We start from the raw sequence: 13774 nt of genomic DNA, 5'->3' as shown, positions 1-13774 counted from the left end.
AAACTGCTGCACAACACGGACATGGTTTCCTCAGCCACCTTCTTCAGACCCTGAGAACCACTGGGGTGGGCAGAAATACACACAAATCTGAAACACTTGACTTGCTCTCTCCTCCTCCTCCTCCTCCAGCCTTTTGTGCCAGGAGATAACACTAGAAAACAAAACTGGAGAAAGGTTATCCTCTCAGCAAGCCTGTACACTGCATTCCCAAAGGATTGCCAGCTTCAGATTAGGCAGCAGCCCTCAGTCCCCACGACAGCTATAAAATAAACTATGCATAGCAGTTTTTGTGGACTGAAAAACATCTCTGTCTCCTGGTTGTTCCAAAGTACCTCTGAGTAACCCCACTTGCTGAAAAAAAAAGAAATAAAAATTAAATTTTAAAAAAATCCTGCACTGGCTCCAACTCGAATTGAGGTGCAACTTTTTAACAGACAGGAATAAGTTATTGAATCACTGGTAGAAAAGTTATGGTCTGGGTTTTGAAATAATCCTTGTCTTCTAAAAATAATCCTGGGGTGCTTTAATTTATAGCAATACATTACATATGCTGTTACACTGGACCGACTTTTGGCCAGTTTTTGACAACACTCAGCCCTTACACGAGCCTAGAAAAATATCCTGCACAGCTCCAGGCAGCACAGAGACTGCAAAGCAAAATGAAGGCTGAAATACAGCCCAATTAATCTGTAAAACCAAGAGTGATCCTAAAGCAAAAGGGCAACAAAGTCTTTTAGGCTTTCCCAGTTCCTCTCTCACAGGGTGTGAACTCAGAGCTGCTCTGCACGTGCAGAAATGGCACACAGGTTACAAACACGTGACTTACTGGACTACTTAACAAAAATCAAATCCCACTCGGGCTTCAGAACCCAGAACACCTCTGGCTGGGTTGATTTACACATTGTCACACCGAGTGACACCCTTTGCTTTCATAACAGGGAACCTTTCTGTTCCTTTCCTTGCCCTCACAATAACCATCCTTCCCTGTCCTTCAAGATTCTGAGCCGCAGCACGAGGAAGAAAAATAACATTTAAACAAAAAAAAAACCAACCCACCACCCAACCCCTAAACAAATTAAAAAGAAAAACACACCCAGGAGAAAGTAAATCACAAAGGCACAAAATTAGCCCAGAGTCTCTGGGCAGCTGCAGCTCAGGAACAGCCTGAGCCCAGGCCCTTCCCCAGGAGGGATGGAGGAATGCCACATCCATCCCCACCAACTATTCCTTCCCTGTGGAATTCCCTCTCCCTGCTTTTATGCCCTTAAAGCAACTCTGATCAGCATCAGAGCTGACTGGAAAGGCATTTTCCCATTATTTCATTTATGCAGGCACATGAAGCACCAAACAAGGGCTATTCATATTTTGTTCCAATGGTAATAGATCATCAACTTTTTTTTTTTTTAATGAAGTTACAATACTTTTTCTCCACAGAATGATTAATTAAATACCAGTTTCCACTTGAAGCTAACTCCATCGGATACAAGTTTTTACTTATTTATACAAACATATTAAAAAGTTAAATACATAACACACATACATAACAAAATATAAAATGCACAAAGAATCGTCCTAAAGCTTTTAATGGCCTCTCTCCAGTCCTAAACTTCCTGCTCTCCTCTTTCTACTGAAGTGCAAAGCCTGTCAAAATGTACCTGATCAACGGCTTCAAGCACAACCACACCTTTCAACCACTATCAGATAAACTGGAAACACATAAACTTTGAACACAAAAAGTCAAACTCAAAGGCCAAATTAATAACAGACGATTAATGCTCATTAGCTCTACCTCCCACCTTTCCTCTTTCTTCTGGAATAGCTGTCCTGCCAGTAGAGCAGAAACTCTGAAATGCCATCCTAAAAATAGAAAGCAAGAAAAGAGGGAAAAAAAAAAAAAAAAGGAGGAGGGGGGAACAGGAACTGAGAGAATAAGCAGAGTGAGAAACTCTGTAATATAAAACTGTCTCCAGCTTCAAAGACACCAGCCAATCATAATCCAATAAATGCCTTTTTTTTTTTTTTTCTAAAATCAGAACACTCAAATGTCTATTTTTACTCCTGTTTAGAAGCAGCTCTCTCAGCAGGGCTTTCAAACCAGTAGAGCCTGGCATGCAAAGCAAGAGCTCCATTTCCAGCCATCATTTCCAAGGCCTTCACTTATCCCAGGGGTTCCTTTGGGTCTGGCACCAACATTTTACAGCACAGACCCCCCCAGGAAACACGTGGAGAACAGAGGGGGTGCTGACATGAAACTATTCAAGGGTGCTCCCTTAAACACTACACACAATTCCACCTATCTAAATGGCCACACAGGTCTTCCAGTACCCCAAGACATTTATTTTCCATGTGCAACCATCAGGAACCTGCAATATGGGTAAGGATTGAGTTTCAGCTGGTTCTTCTGACACTCAGACATCCCAGTGAGAATTGCTGGGCCCCTCAAGGTACTGAAAAAACCAAGGGAATAAGGAGCTGTGTTCATACCAAGTCTGGAAAATACGGAAGGACAATGAAATACCACTTGAGCATCCAAGGAGGTGCAACCTCAGCACTCCCTTTGTGTGGAGGTTGCCCAGAGAAGCTGGGAATGCCCCTCCAAGTGGCCCAAGTCAGGCTGGAAGGTGCTTTGAATAACCTGAACCAGTAAAAGATGTCCCTGGCCATGGCAGGGAGCTGCACTAGGTGAGTTTGGAAAGTCCCTCCCAACCCAAACCATCCTGAGTCTCTGATTCTAAAATGCTAGACCCTGTTCCTCTATTTAACTGAAAATTAGTTTTATTAATAGAATCATCCACATGCTATGAATTACTGGAATAACTCAGAAAAAACAGCTTTAGAACCAGCTCCTGTTTTCCATCCAGAGCATGGGAATCTTCCTGTGGCCCTCTCAGGAGTAATGCCACTCCAGCCTGGGATATGGGACACTGCACCCAAAATGTTGCTCTGCCTCTGCCCCCAGCAACCTCAGGTGGGTCAGCCCAGTTCTCAGGATTTCACCTTCCCCATCAGCAAAAGGGGGTAAAAATCCTTCTGATATCAAACACTCCGAGATCAGATCTAGGGTATGAAATGAGAGGCCACAAACAGGCTGTGGGATGACCACAATGAAAAGATCTTTAGAAGGCCTCGATGAATATTTCAGAGCAAAGATTTATGATTATTATTACTATTATTACGTTTAAGTGGGAGTAGCTGACAGCACTGGAAGTTAATTGTTATCCTTTAAGGAAAGTAACCATTAAAAACACACAAGGACTGATGCAGAGGCTGTTTTGCTCTGAGTTTATCTAAGTAATGATCACCTCAAAGGTTACTTCTCCATCCTTAATTTTAGAGAGGAGATACATCAAACACACTGCTTCCCACAGCAAGGCTTCAAGTTCAGCTTGCTCCAAGAGCTTTGAAAAGAGCATTTCTTTCAAACTTGTAAATGATTTAAAAGAGAACCCTTAATTAATAATGCTGTTTCCAGCCAGATGGCCAGCTATTAGTTTTCAGTCATCTCTTTCAGAACAATTCCCCACAAGTCTTCAGATGCAAAAGGGTTTTAAAGCAAATACATGTGAGTGTTCAACACAAAACAGAGAAGCACAGCCACAGGTATAGAAATATCTTTTTTTTTCCAGCTGGTGCCGCTGAGCTTGTAAAAGTCCAACAGCAACAGCACAACTGCTCGACAGGCACACATTTGTTTCATTTACCATTTTGTATTTGGATGGCATTAAATTCACATATGGTTATATAACATGACTTAACTAAAAACATGAGGCTGCCTGTATAGAGTTTCCCCTGGACTTGTGCTGACAGACTCCACACCCGGGCTCAGCAGCAGAACTCCGTGGTGTGATGTCTATCAACCAGTCAAAATATTCTCTGTGTACGGGAGGCACCAGCACAGAGATGAATAGATAAAAAAATATGCAAGCCCAGTGAAGGTTTACCACTAAACATCCATGGAATTTTGATAGTCCCCCTGACGTAGCACCTACATGTTTTCAAAGAAAAGTCTCCAGCAAGAATTAACACTGCTTTCTTAGGGCGAAAGGGATGCTGAAGAGCAACAGCAAGCTTTTGAAAGCAGCAAGGTAATGCACCAGATTTTTTAAAAATATCAAGATTTTGAGAGCTTTCCACGACTGTAATTAAATTCTCTGACAGGCAAGCTGGATTTGGGAGGTAGTTAAGAGCAAGGTACAAGCAGTAATACAATATTTTGCTCGATGTTACACGGTGTTGTGGAACAAAACCTGATGTTTCCAGGCTTCCCTAACCACACTGTGCATCCATTATGCAGCAAATCCACCACTGAAAGCATATCTTTATTCAGTTATGATTGGGGGGGAAAAACAAATATGCAGCTGCAGCTCTATAGATGAACTTTCAGCCTATAGTTCTACCAAACAAGCAAAGCCAGACTTGGGGAAAAAGCTTCAATGATCAGCTGTCTACCTACACACAAGTTATTTATGGCATCTAATTCAGAGCAAAGCTCAGCACAGTTTGCAGACTGCCAGGAGACTTCTGCTGGCGACAGAAATCAGCTATAAAGTTGTATTAGCTTTGATAAGCAGACAGTGATTATCTACTTTTCAAAATTTGGCATTTGGTTGCTCTGTAAACCTCGCTCCGACCGCGGTGGTTTTAAATCTGCTTTGCACTTTCTACCATTCTAGGTCGTCCCCTGCAATAACTGGCCACTAAAACAAATTTTTAAAAAAAGTTTGGATGGAAAACATAAGAAACATTACCATTAAACAGGGCAGTTTTGACTTATGCTGAAGCTCATATTGAGTAAACTTAGGCCCAAGAAGCAGACATGGAGAAACATTAGCCAAATTATATGTGATTTTCACCATTCTAAGCCTATGAAACTCCTGCATGGGATCTCCAGAGCCCGCTGGAGTTCCAAGCCAACATCAATAGCTATCCTAGCCCTTTCCTGCTGCTGGGAAAGCAAGGATAGCTGTTATTAGCAGACCTTGTGCTCTCCTGAGTTCAAGGCCTGTAATTTTGGGTGGGCTCTGTGCAGGGAACCTTCCTCCTTCCTGTGCTTGTGCAGCTGTGCAGGGGAGGTGGCAACGGGGCTCAGGGAAAAGCACTGGATAAAATGCTTAAAACAAAGTAAGAATAAAACCAGCACAGTGAGAAAAGCCAACTGTCACCTTGTGCACAGCCCCCAGTGAAACACGAGCAAGGACTCCTCTGCAAACGAAATGTTTTGCAGAGAGGTGTTGTTTTCATCGAGCTTCCAAACGAAATCCTGACTGGTTTCCTGCCAGATTTCCAGCCCAAGGGGTGAGGAGTCCAGTCCTTGTGGGACTGGAGCCCCCAGGTCTCACAGGCTCTGCTGGGGAGGCTTCAAATCCCACAAAGAACAACCCACAGAAGCCCCAAAAGCCCTGAATTTAAATCAGGAAAGTGGATAATATTCAACCTACAAACACCTCTCTCCTCATTTTTGTGCTTTCCTGTGCCAGCCTGACTCTGCTTTCACTTGCATGGAAATCAGGGGTAAATTTACTGCAATCCACGTAACCAGCATATGCAAAAAGAGTGGGAAAAGATTCCAGACTCCAGCTGTTTATTAGCCTTTCTGTCAGACAAAGAGTGCTTTTTAAACACTGATATAATTTCTCAGATACTGTTACACGTGTGTTACAAACCCTGCACGCATCTGAGTCAAGGGGAACAACAATTTGTCCAACAAACAATAAAAAGGACCTTTGTGTGAAGTTCCATATGTATGGAAACCACAGACTTTGTATCCCTATGAAAATAACCACATCTGGTCTTCCTGAGAACAACAAAAGTGAAGGTGCTTGTAGTTGGGTCTTCGTCTTCCCACACAGCAACACTGAAAATCCAGTTAGGGAGGGAAAATTAGGGAAAAGAGGACTTTTTTAGCTGTTAAATAGATAAAGCAACAACAGTTTCACATTCAACACAGAAGCAGAGGCATTCTCAGTGCCACAGATGTCATCCCCTAAGCCCAATATTTTTGTGAACTTTACCTGTTCTACATTTGTGAAGAGTAAGTGAATATCTCTTTTCATATTCAAGCAACAAGAGCAGGAAGGACAAAGTTTCTCCTCTGTTTTTGTGATAAAGGAGAGTCTGTATCACCATCCATCACTTAGCCAGTGCTGGCTGCAGCTTCACCACAAAGGAGGAAATTTCTGTTTTGACTTCCTTTTCCAGAAGAGATTGTGTTATGGTTAATGAACGTCACCAACTCAAAGATAAACTCCGGCCTTTCCTATGACACACTTTGTGAGGAAAAGTTTACTGAGATTTTCAACTACAAATCACCAAGTTTGCCAAGGATGGTTTACCTGCTCCCTTGACTCTGAGACTTGCCTTCCTGAGGATCCCAAAGCCTGGAAGGAGCAAGAGCCCCAGGGAGATGGATCAATGTCTTCACACCTCATCTCCTGACACCTCATCCCCTGCAATCTTCTCTCCAGGATTCACACCCTCACTTTTCCTAAGCTGATGCTTATCCCTCTGGAGATGGAGGAGCAGATGCTCCCGTTCATGGGGCAGAGCCCACCTGTGCTGAGGGTGCAGCTGCTCCAGGACAAGGTGGGCTCACCCAGCACAGCTGTACCACCTGAAACCTGCAGCTTCTTTGCCCTCCCAACCTCAGTGCTGAGCAGCGAGTGAGCTGGAAAGGTGTTTCTTGCGGCACATCAAATTTATCAAGGTCACCTATTCACCTTTCCTAGACTTGCACAGGTTATTTTTCTAACAGGCAGGTCTTACTGGATTTTTAAGCATGTTCTTTCATGAGGTTCACCAGCGACTCCTCCCGACCCATCACAAGTCTCCCTGCACCACACATAGCCATGTGGGACAGAGAAACCCACCTTGCTGCTCAATGAACAAATCTGGATTAGGTTTAACAGGCTCCTTAGCTGACAGTGAAGTTTTCCTGTTGGAGCTCAGATGACTCCTGGATGATCCCCTAAGAAGCAGGGTGTTATTATTTTATTATATCTTACCTGGCTTGGCTCTTCTGAAGGCAAGGGTTACTCTTGGTTTTGTTTGTTGGAGTTTTTTTAATAACCATGCACAGAGTAGTTTATTTCTGCCCCCTTTTGTGATCTCTGCTTCTGAAGGATCAGATCTTGGCCACAGAAAGAGCCGTGGCTTTGTGTTCTGTTTGGAACAGAACACAATCAAACTTCCCTGCTCACCCAGTGATGGCAAAGAGAGATGTGAACAAAGGTGGATCAAGTCTAAAAGGCTTCAAAACGCCTTTAAAACCAGTATTAACTGCAACAATCCCCACATTATTGTCTCCTCAGTTGCACTATCAGTGACAAGAGCCCAATTATTACCAATTTCCTCGTCTTTGGTCCTAATGGAATTAGCAAACATTTGCTGAACTTGGTGGAGTCAACCTGCTGGAACTGCAGTGTCTGCACAAGAACCTCTGCCCTGGCTTTATTCTCCTCTCTCCCATCTCTCCCTTCACTGCCACTCAAGCAGCCTGGGACTGGAAAAGGCTTTTTACACAACACATCAAGGCAGACAAGGACAAAAGTTAATTAGGACTATTCATAAGCCTTACTGGAAGAGAGTGCTGCATCCCATCCCTGAAAATTTAATTGCACTCAATAGAGGAAAACTAAAAAATAGTAATAAAAAAACCCCAAACCCTAAACAACAGAAAAAGATAATTTGGGAATAAAATCAGATTTCAATTTAACTCAAGCACTGCTTGGCCTTATTTATTTCATCAAGTAGTTCATGCAGGATAATGGCATTACCGTGCATCTAACAGCATCAGAAGCTCCTAATAAATTAACAAGTGAAAATTAATGGCTGCTCAGCCCATTAAATCTTGTTAATTTTATTTTTGTTGTAATAATATAGCAATCACAAGTTTACATTATTAAACCAATATTTATTAGAAGAACTCGTTTTAATTGGATCCCTGATGTGATAATCCAGTACAGTGTGTATTTCTTTATTTCATCAATTTTTTGCATTTATTTCTCATTATATTTAAATGACTGCAATATTCAGGGTCTTTTCCTAATACTATAAGAGTTAAGCAACCATTTTAAACATTTTATTTCACACTGATCCAACACTTACTACACAATATAATGAGAATATCACGAGTCCTTGCAGATGCTATTTTGACTATTTTAGTCTCTTGAGAAAGGGGAGAAGGAAAAAAGGCAGAGAGATGAATATTTGAAAGCATCTCAACAAATGCCAAATACAATAATCTTTCCCCCTTAGCCCACAGTGCTCTGTATAAACACTGCTGTGCTGTTCTTCATGTTAAGAGAGGTTTTAATGCAAGGAGGACGAGGTGGACCAGAGCAGGCACAAAGTCCCCTGAGCCGAGGCCTTTGGGCACTTACGGTGTTTCCACCCTCAGCCCTGACCTGCAAAGCCCACCCAAGGCCACAAAAGCTGCTTACAAACGGGTCTGTGGAGCTGGGCACCCTGAGCTCTCACTGCCACAGCCACAGCAGCTCCTGCGGGGACTGGAGCAGCACAAAGGTTAGGCCAGGGCTGTAAAACCTGCCCATAAAGCTGGGGCAGTGCAGAGGGCAGGGGACAGGGGTTTGCAGCTGTCAAATTACCAGTAAATAGCGAGCAAACCAGCACAGTGGCAGCCAGAGTGGGTGTGTTCATAGGGGCTGTACTGGGCCCATCTCCAGTGCTCCACTCCCAAACAAGTCCATGCAGTATTAAAGCTCCTCCTGTACAAGGACAGGCCTAACTGCAAACGAGGTAGTTTAAAATTGACATTTTTATATATATATATATATATACCCTTTGCTTATTAATGAAACCAGATGGGCACCAGTCTCAAAAGAAGAACACAGAAACACAGAATATTCCAAGCTGGAAGGGACCAACAAGGATCATCAGATCCAATAACCCCAAAAATCACACCATGGTTTGAAATCACAACCTGCTTGAGGGTCTTGCAGACAGCCACTAACACTTAATATATACTCAGAGTTTTCATATTTCCTGCTATCAATGCAAAGCAAAGAACATGAGTAATCCTTGGATATACTGTGTGGTCAGCTACCAACACAACAGAAGCTGTGCTCACACCCAGGATGTTCTTAAAATCATTATGTATTATCCTTGTGTATTATGATCCTTCTGTATTATGTTCCTTGTGTATTATCTCTGGTTTTCCCCACCAAAATGTAAATCACTTAAGGAACATTTAATTTAATCCCTGTTTCCATTTCAATTGGTACATTCTCTCCTTATCAGATGAGTTCCACAAGAAATAACACCCACCTCTCCTCCAAACTATTTTCTAAATTAAAAAAAAACCCACCACTTAAAAGAAGCTGTTCCTTACATACAAGAATCCTGGCTCCCCTAAAACCACTGGCGATACCAAAACAAATAAAGACAGCAATAAGTTGAAAAGAAAAATATGCATATGAAAATATATTACAAACTATCGTGAGATTTACGCCTTAATATGTGTAGCACCACTAAAGCTCCTGAAACAAAGCATTTACTGTCTCATCCCACATCAGCAAGACTATAGACACTGCACAGCTTTTAGAAATTACTGAGTGCCCATCACATGTTCTGGTTTCTGCAGTACAGGTTGAATTAAACGCTCACCATAATTCAGACTGGCACACACACTTGCTGCCAGGGCACAGGAAAAGTGATAAAAATGCCCATCCTGAAAGCTGGGCTTTCAAGATCAGTGCAACTGCTACAAAGGATGTACCTGAACGGGCAAAAGAATGAACGTTTTCAACTTTATCACCCAATAAAGTATGAAAAAATATCTTGTTGCCAGGCAGACCCAGCTGGCTACGACTCACTGGGTTGCCACCAAAGCCCACCAGCTCAGAGCAGAGAGGTTCAAAGGCCCCTGTGGCAGCTGTGTCCCAGATGAGGGTGGAGGGAAGGTCCTCTGCAGGAGCCATCCTGCCCAGCACCAGCAACTGCAGCACAAGAAACCATCAGATGGTCCGGGACCAGCAACTTGGAAATTACTCCCTGCTCCAGCAGCAAAAACAAGAAGGAAAACTCCTGCCAGGAGAGTGTCACACTGAAATGCTTGAAGGCCTCTCCAGCCTTTTGCTGTTTGCCACAGGTTCTTCCAGTGGAAAACCTGGGGCCTGGGGTGTCCATCACATCATCTCAGAAATGGGGTGTTTGGAAAACAACACATGCTGGACAAACAGACAAGCAACTAAACTAGTGATTGATTAATAATCTGTCAGGGGATAGTATGCAGTAGGTACATTTCCAGTTCCTAGGAGATAAAAATGACAGCGAGAATAAATTTGATATTCTAATTCCTTAGCCAAACAGCAAAAATTAGTCTTTTCTTCTTGTTCTTTCTTAAAACAACGCTCACCTGATCACTCCAGGAATTTGCTGGGTAGCCCTTATTCCCAGGAGCAGCGTTTCTGCAAAGCTCAAGCATTTTTACATCTGAAACTTGCCTCGTCTCATGGACACAACAGCTAATTTTGGACTTACCCTGCTCCTGCTGGACCAGAGTCATCACTGGCATGGCTCCACTGTAATTCAGTCTACTGATGCATTACCAGACAATGCACAACATGAGCTAATCTTTAATGATGTTTTTTTCCCCTCTTTCCCTCCCCCCTCCCACCACACTTATTTGAGTAAATAGTAAAATGCCACGTGGAATTATCAAATAAAATCAGCAAACAAACAGCAAACTAAAAGCACACTAAAATTGTCTTGCAAACACTAATTTCAAGTGACACAGTAATCAGATTCACAGATACATTAGGACAAGCAGTGCAGTCCAGAAGAAAAGGCACAGCTCCTCTTGAAGTCACAAGGCCTGGTCAGAGCTCCAGCTCTGACTTCCAGACAGGCTGTTCCACATTTCCACACCGTTCCCCAACCTCTGATATACAGATATGAACAGCTCAGCACAGAGCAACCTCCCCAGGCTCCTCTGCATCTCTGTGACATACACACTGAACACCAATCCAAGCACACACGAAGTTGTGCTTAAAAACTTGTGCCGAGGCACAAGGAGCTCCCACCAGGACACGCCGATGCTTCCCCCACGCCAGGGTTTAAGACCTGCAGGATCCAGGGCTCCGTGTCACAAATGAGCACGAAATGTTTTAATTTCTGCACACAGAGCAAGGTCTGGGAGAGAGAGGCATTCAGCAAGAGCAGCCAGAACAACCTCTGCAGGTGAGAATAGTCATGACTTATGATATCTGTTTGAGTTGTTAGCTATTTTCAACCTTTAATTTTTTTTTTTTAAATTAAAGCATCGTTTAACCAAGCTTCTTTTAAATCATAAAATATCCTCCCTTATCTAAAGCACCTTGTTCCCAGTAACAGAAGTTCCAAGGGGCTTCGTGCCCTGCTCCCTAACGGGTCAGCAGCAGCCACACACACAATACCCAGGTCACAGCAGCAGGGCTGCTCAAGCAATTTTCTCCTTTTGAAATGGTAAGTGTTTCAGGGAAGTGGTTTAAACAAGGAATTATCTACGTGGAAAGCACTCTGCTTACCAAGAATTTTAAAAAACAGGTTTCAATACGTTCGTATTGTGTGGGGGCTCCACGGGTTTTGATTTCTGCTTCAAGTAGGCGAAGCCTGAGCAACTCTAACAAAGGCTGAGAGCTGCATTTGCATTACTGGCCAAAATCTTAGCCACAGTCATTCACCACCAAAAAGATAAGGAGAGTATATTTTTCCTTTTTAAAAAAAAAAAAAAAAAAGAAATCACTACAGTTGTTGGAAGAAAATTTGAGGAGTTCCAAACATCCACATTTCTAAGCTGCTTGCTTCACTTTTTCATGCAACAGATGCTGCTTTGTATCAGCTCCTGCATATTAAATCATTCTGACAACCAAGAAAGCATACATTTGTTTGCGCCAGAGAGAAGCATGAATACACACACACACAGATATCTTCTCACGCAGAAGCACACAATTATGCAGCATTCAAATATTTGGGATGAACTTTGGCCTTTGTTTAAAAAAAAAAAAGAAGAAAAAAAAAAGTACTCTCCAACAACAATCAGGAACAGACCCAGCAGTCATCTGGCCGAGCTCACAGAAATCAACAATCTGCAGCAATAAAACACCACTTGTGGGCAGCCATTTGAAAGTTACTTGGGAAATTATTCTTAGATGGGATAGTTATATACACGTCCTTTATGATTTGTGGGTCGAGCTCAGAATGGAGGCTAAAAATAAAATCTATGTTAATTCAAAAAGTGTGGGGGGGAAATCAGTTATACTCGCCCTCACATGGTGGAGTGTTTTTTTGGTTGCTTTTCCTTTTTTTTTGTTTTGCACTCCAAACAATCCCCTTCAGCTCTGCCATTTGCATTCCCGACTTAAAAAGTAATTTGAAAACATAAGCAGAGCAGGGCTCTAAATCACCCCTTCAGAGGAGAATCTGGCTCGATAACACGAAAGAAGCCACGCAGCCCAAACAAAACCGCTTTCCTGACACAGCAATCACCACCACCACCAAAAACAATCTTAATGCACCAGCACTTGAGAACACGCTGAAAGTTTTGACAATGAGAGTGCCCGCGGTGAGCGTATCACACACTGCGCTCCCAACTTTTCCATCTCGGCTGCAGACAGCTTCTCCCCTCTCTTGTTACTAGACAGTAATTCAATTCTGTAGCCAGTTGTTTTATTTTTTGGGGGGTTAGCTGTGTGTCGGGCAGGCAGGGAAGGGCTAACAGGGCACGAAGCCGCGGGGCTGGGAAGCAAAACCACCCTTGCCGGGCCGTGCCGGAGCACCAGGGTCCCTCGGGGCTGCGCCGGGACCGGCACCGCGGGGACCCCCCGGGCCGGGGCTGCCCTGTTCGGTACCTGGGGATGGTGATGCACTTGGTGTTGATGTTCTGCGTGGTGATCGCCTTCTCCAGCTCGTCCAGCTGCCCCGTCTTCTTCAGCTTCTTCACCAGGCTCTTCACCGCCTTCTCGCACCATTTCTCCTCCTGCCCGTTCTGCTCGCCTTTCTTCCAGCCCAGGAGCCGCTTGACGATGGGAGGGGTGAAGGGCAGGATGGAGGACATGCTGGCGCCGCCGGCAGCGCCCGCCGGCCCCGCGCTCGGCTCCCTCCCGCCTCAGCCCGGCCCCGGGCGGCGCTGGCCCTGCCCGGCCCGGCCCGGCCCGGCGCGGAGCTCGCCCGCCCCGCCGCCCCCTCAGCGCCGCGGGCCCGCGGCTCCAAACTTTGCCCGGAGTTCGCCGCCTCTCCCCGGCGGCGGCGGCGGCGGCTGCTCCCTCCTCCTCCCCCTCCTGCCCCGCTCTGTGTGCGCGGAGAGGCGCCCACTCCAGCTCATTCCCAGTCTGTCTCTCATGCAAATTGCCTGCTGGCCGCCCCGGCCCGGCTTCCACCCCCTCCTTCCCTCCCAAACGCGCCGCCGAGGGAGGGAGGGAGGGAGAGAGAGAGGGAGGGAGGGAGAGATGGGAGGAGGAGGAGGGAGGGAGGGCGCGGAGGCGGCCGGCCCGCCGGGAACTCCGCTGCGCTCCGCTCCATCCCCGCGGGGGCCCCGCTCCCCGAGGGGGTTCGCGGCCCGCGGGTCTCGCAGGGAGGGTCGGCACGGCCAGGAAAGCCCCGGAGCAGGACAAGGAGCGCTGCCCGGAAAAAATCCCAACCGATGGGGGGGGGAAGCAGCAAAAATTAACGTGCGGCCCCGCCGGTGGACGCTCACTGACAGGGTGGGGTGGGTGCAGCCCCTGCCACGGCTGATTCCTCCGTGGAAAAGTGTGTTCCCACACAGATACCTGCACGCCGC

General features: G+C 45.1%; 1 protein-coding gene across 2 annotated transcripts in view; it reads right to left on the bottom strand.

Moving 5' to 3' along the window:
- The window catches only part of SMAD3 (SMAD family member 3), a 64168-nt gene extending 51041 nt beyond the window's left edge, over positions 1 to 13127 (bottom strand). The window contains exon 1 of one of the 2 annotated variants that reach the window (XM_050309553.1): positions 12846 to 13127. In XM_050309553.1, the coding sequence (XP_050165510.1) occupies positions 12846 to 13051 (206 nt within the window). In that variant the 5' untranslated portion in view covers positions 13052 to 13127. The remainder of the gene's footprint in view (positions 1 to 12845) is intronic. The other variant, XM_050309552.1, reaches the window with a different exon arrangement.
- Between the last annotated feature and the right edge of the window lie 647 nt (positions 13128 to 13774).

The sequence above is a fragment of the Myiozetetes cayanensis genome, unplaced genomic scaffold, assembly GCF_022539395.1.
Source record: "Myiozetetes cayanensis isolate MyiCay16 unplaced genomic scaffold, myiCay2020 scf14, whole genome shotgun sequence".
Classification (NCBI taxonomy): Eukaryota; Metazoa; Chordata; class Aves; order Passeriformes; family Tyrannidae; genus Myiozetetes; species Myiozetetes cayanensis.
The sequence above is the reverse complement of the archived record's forward strand: the minus strand, read 5'-3'. Positions and strand labels throughout refer to the sequence as shown.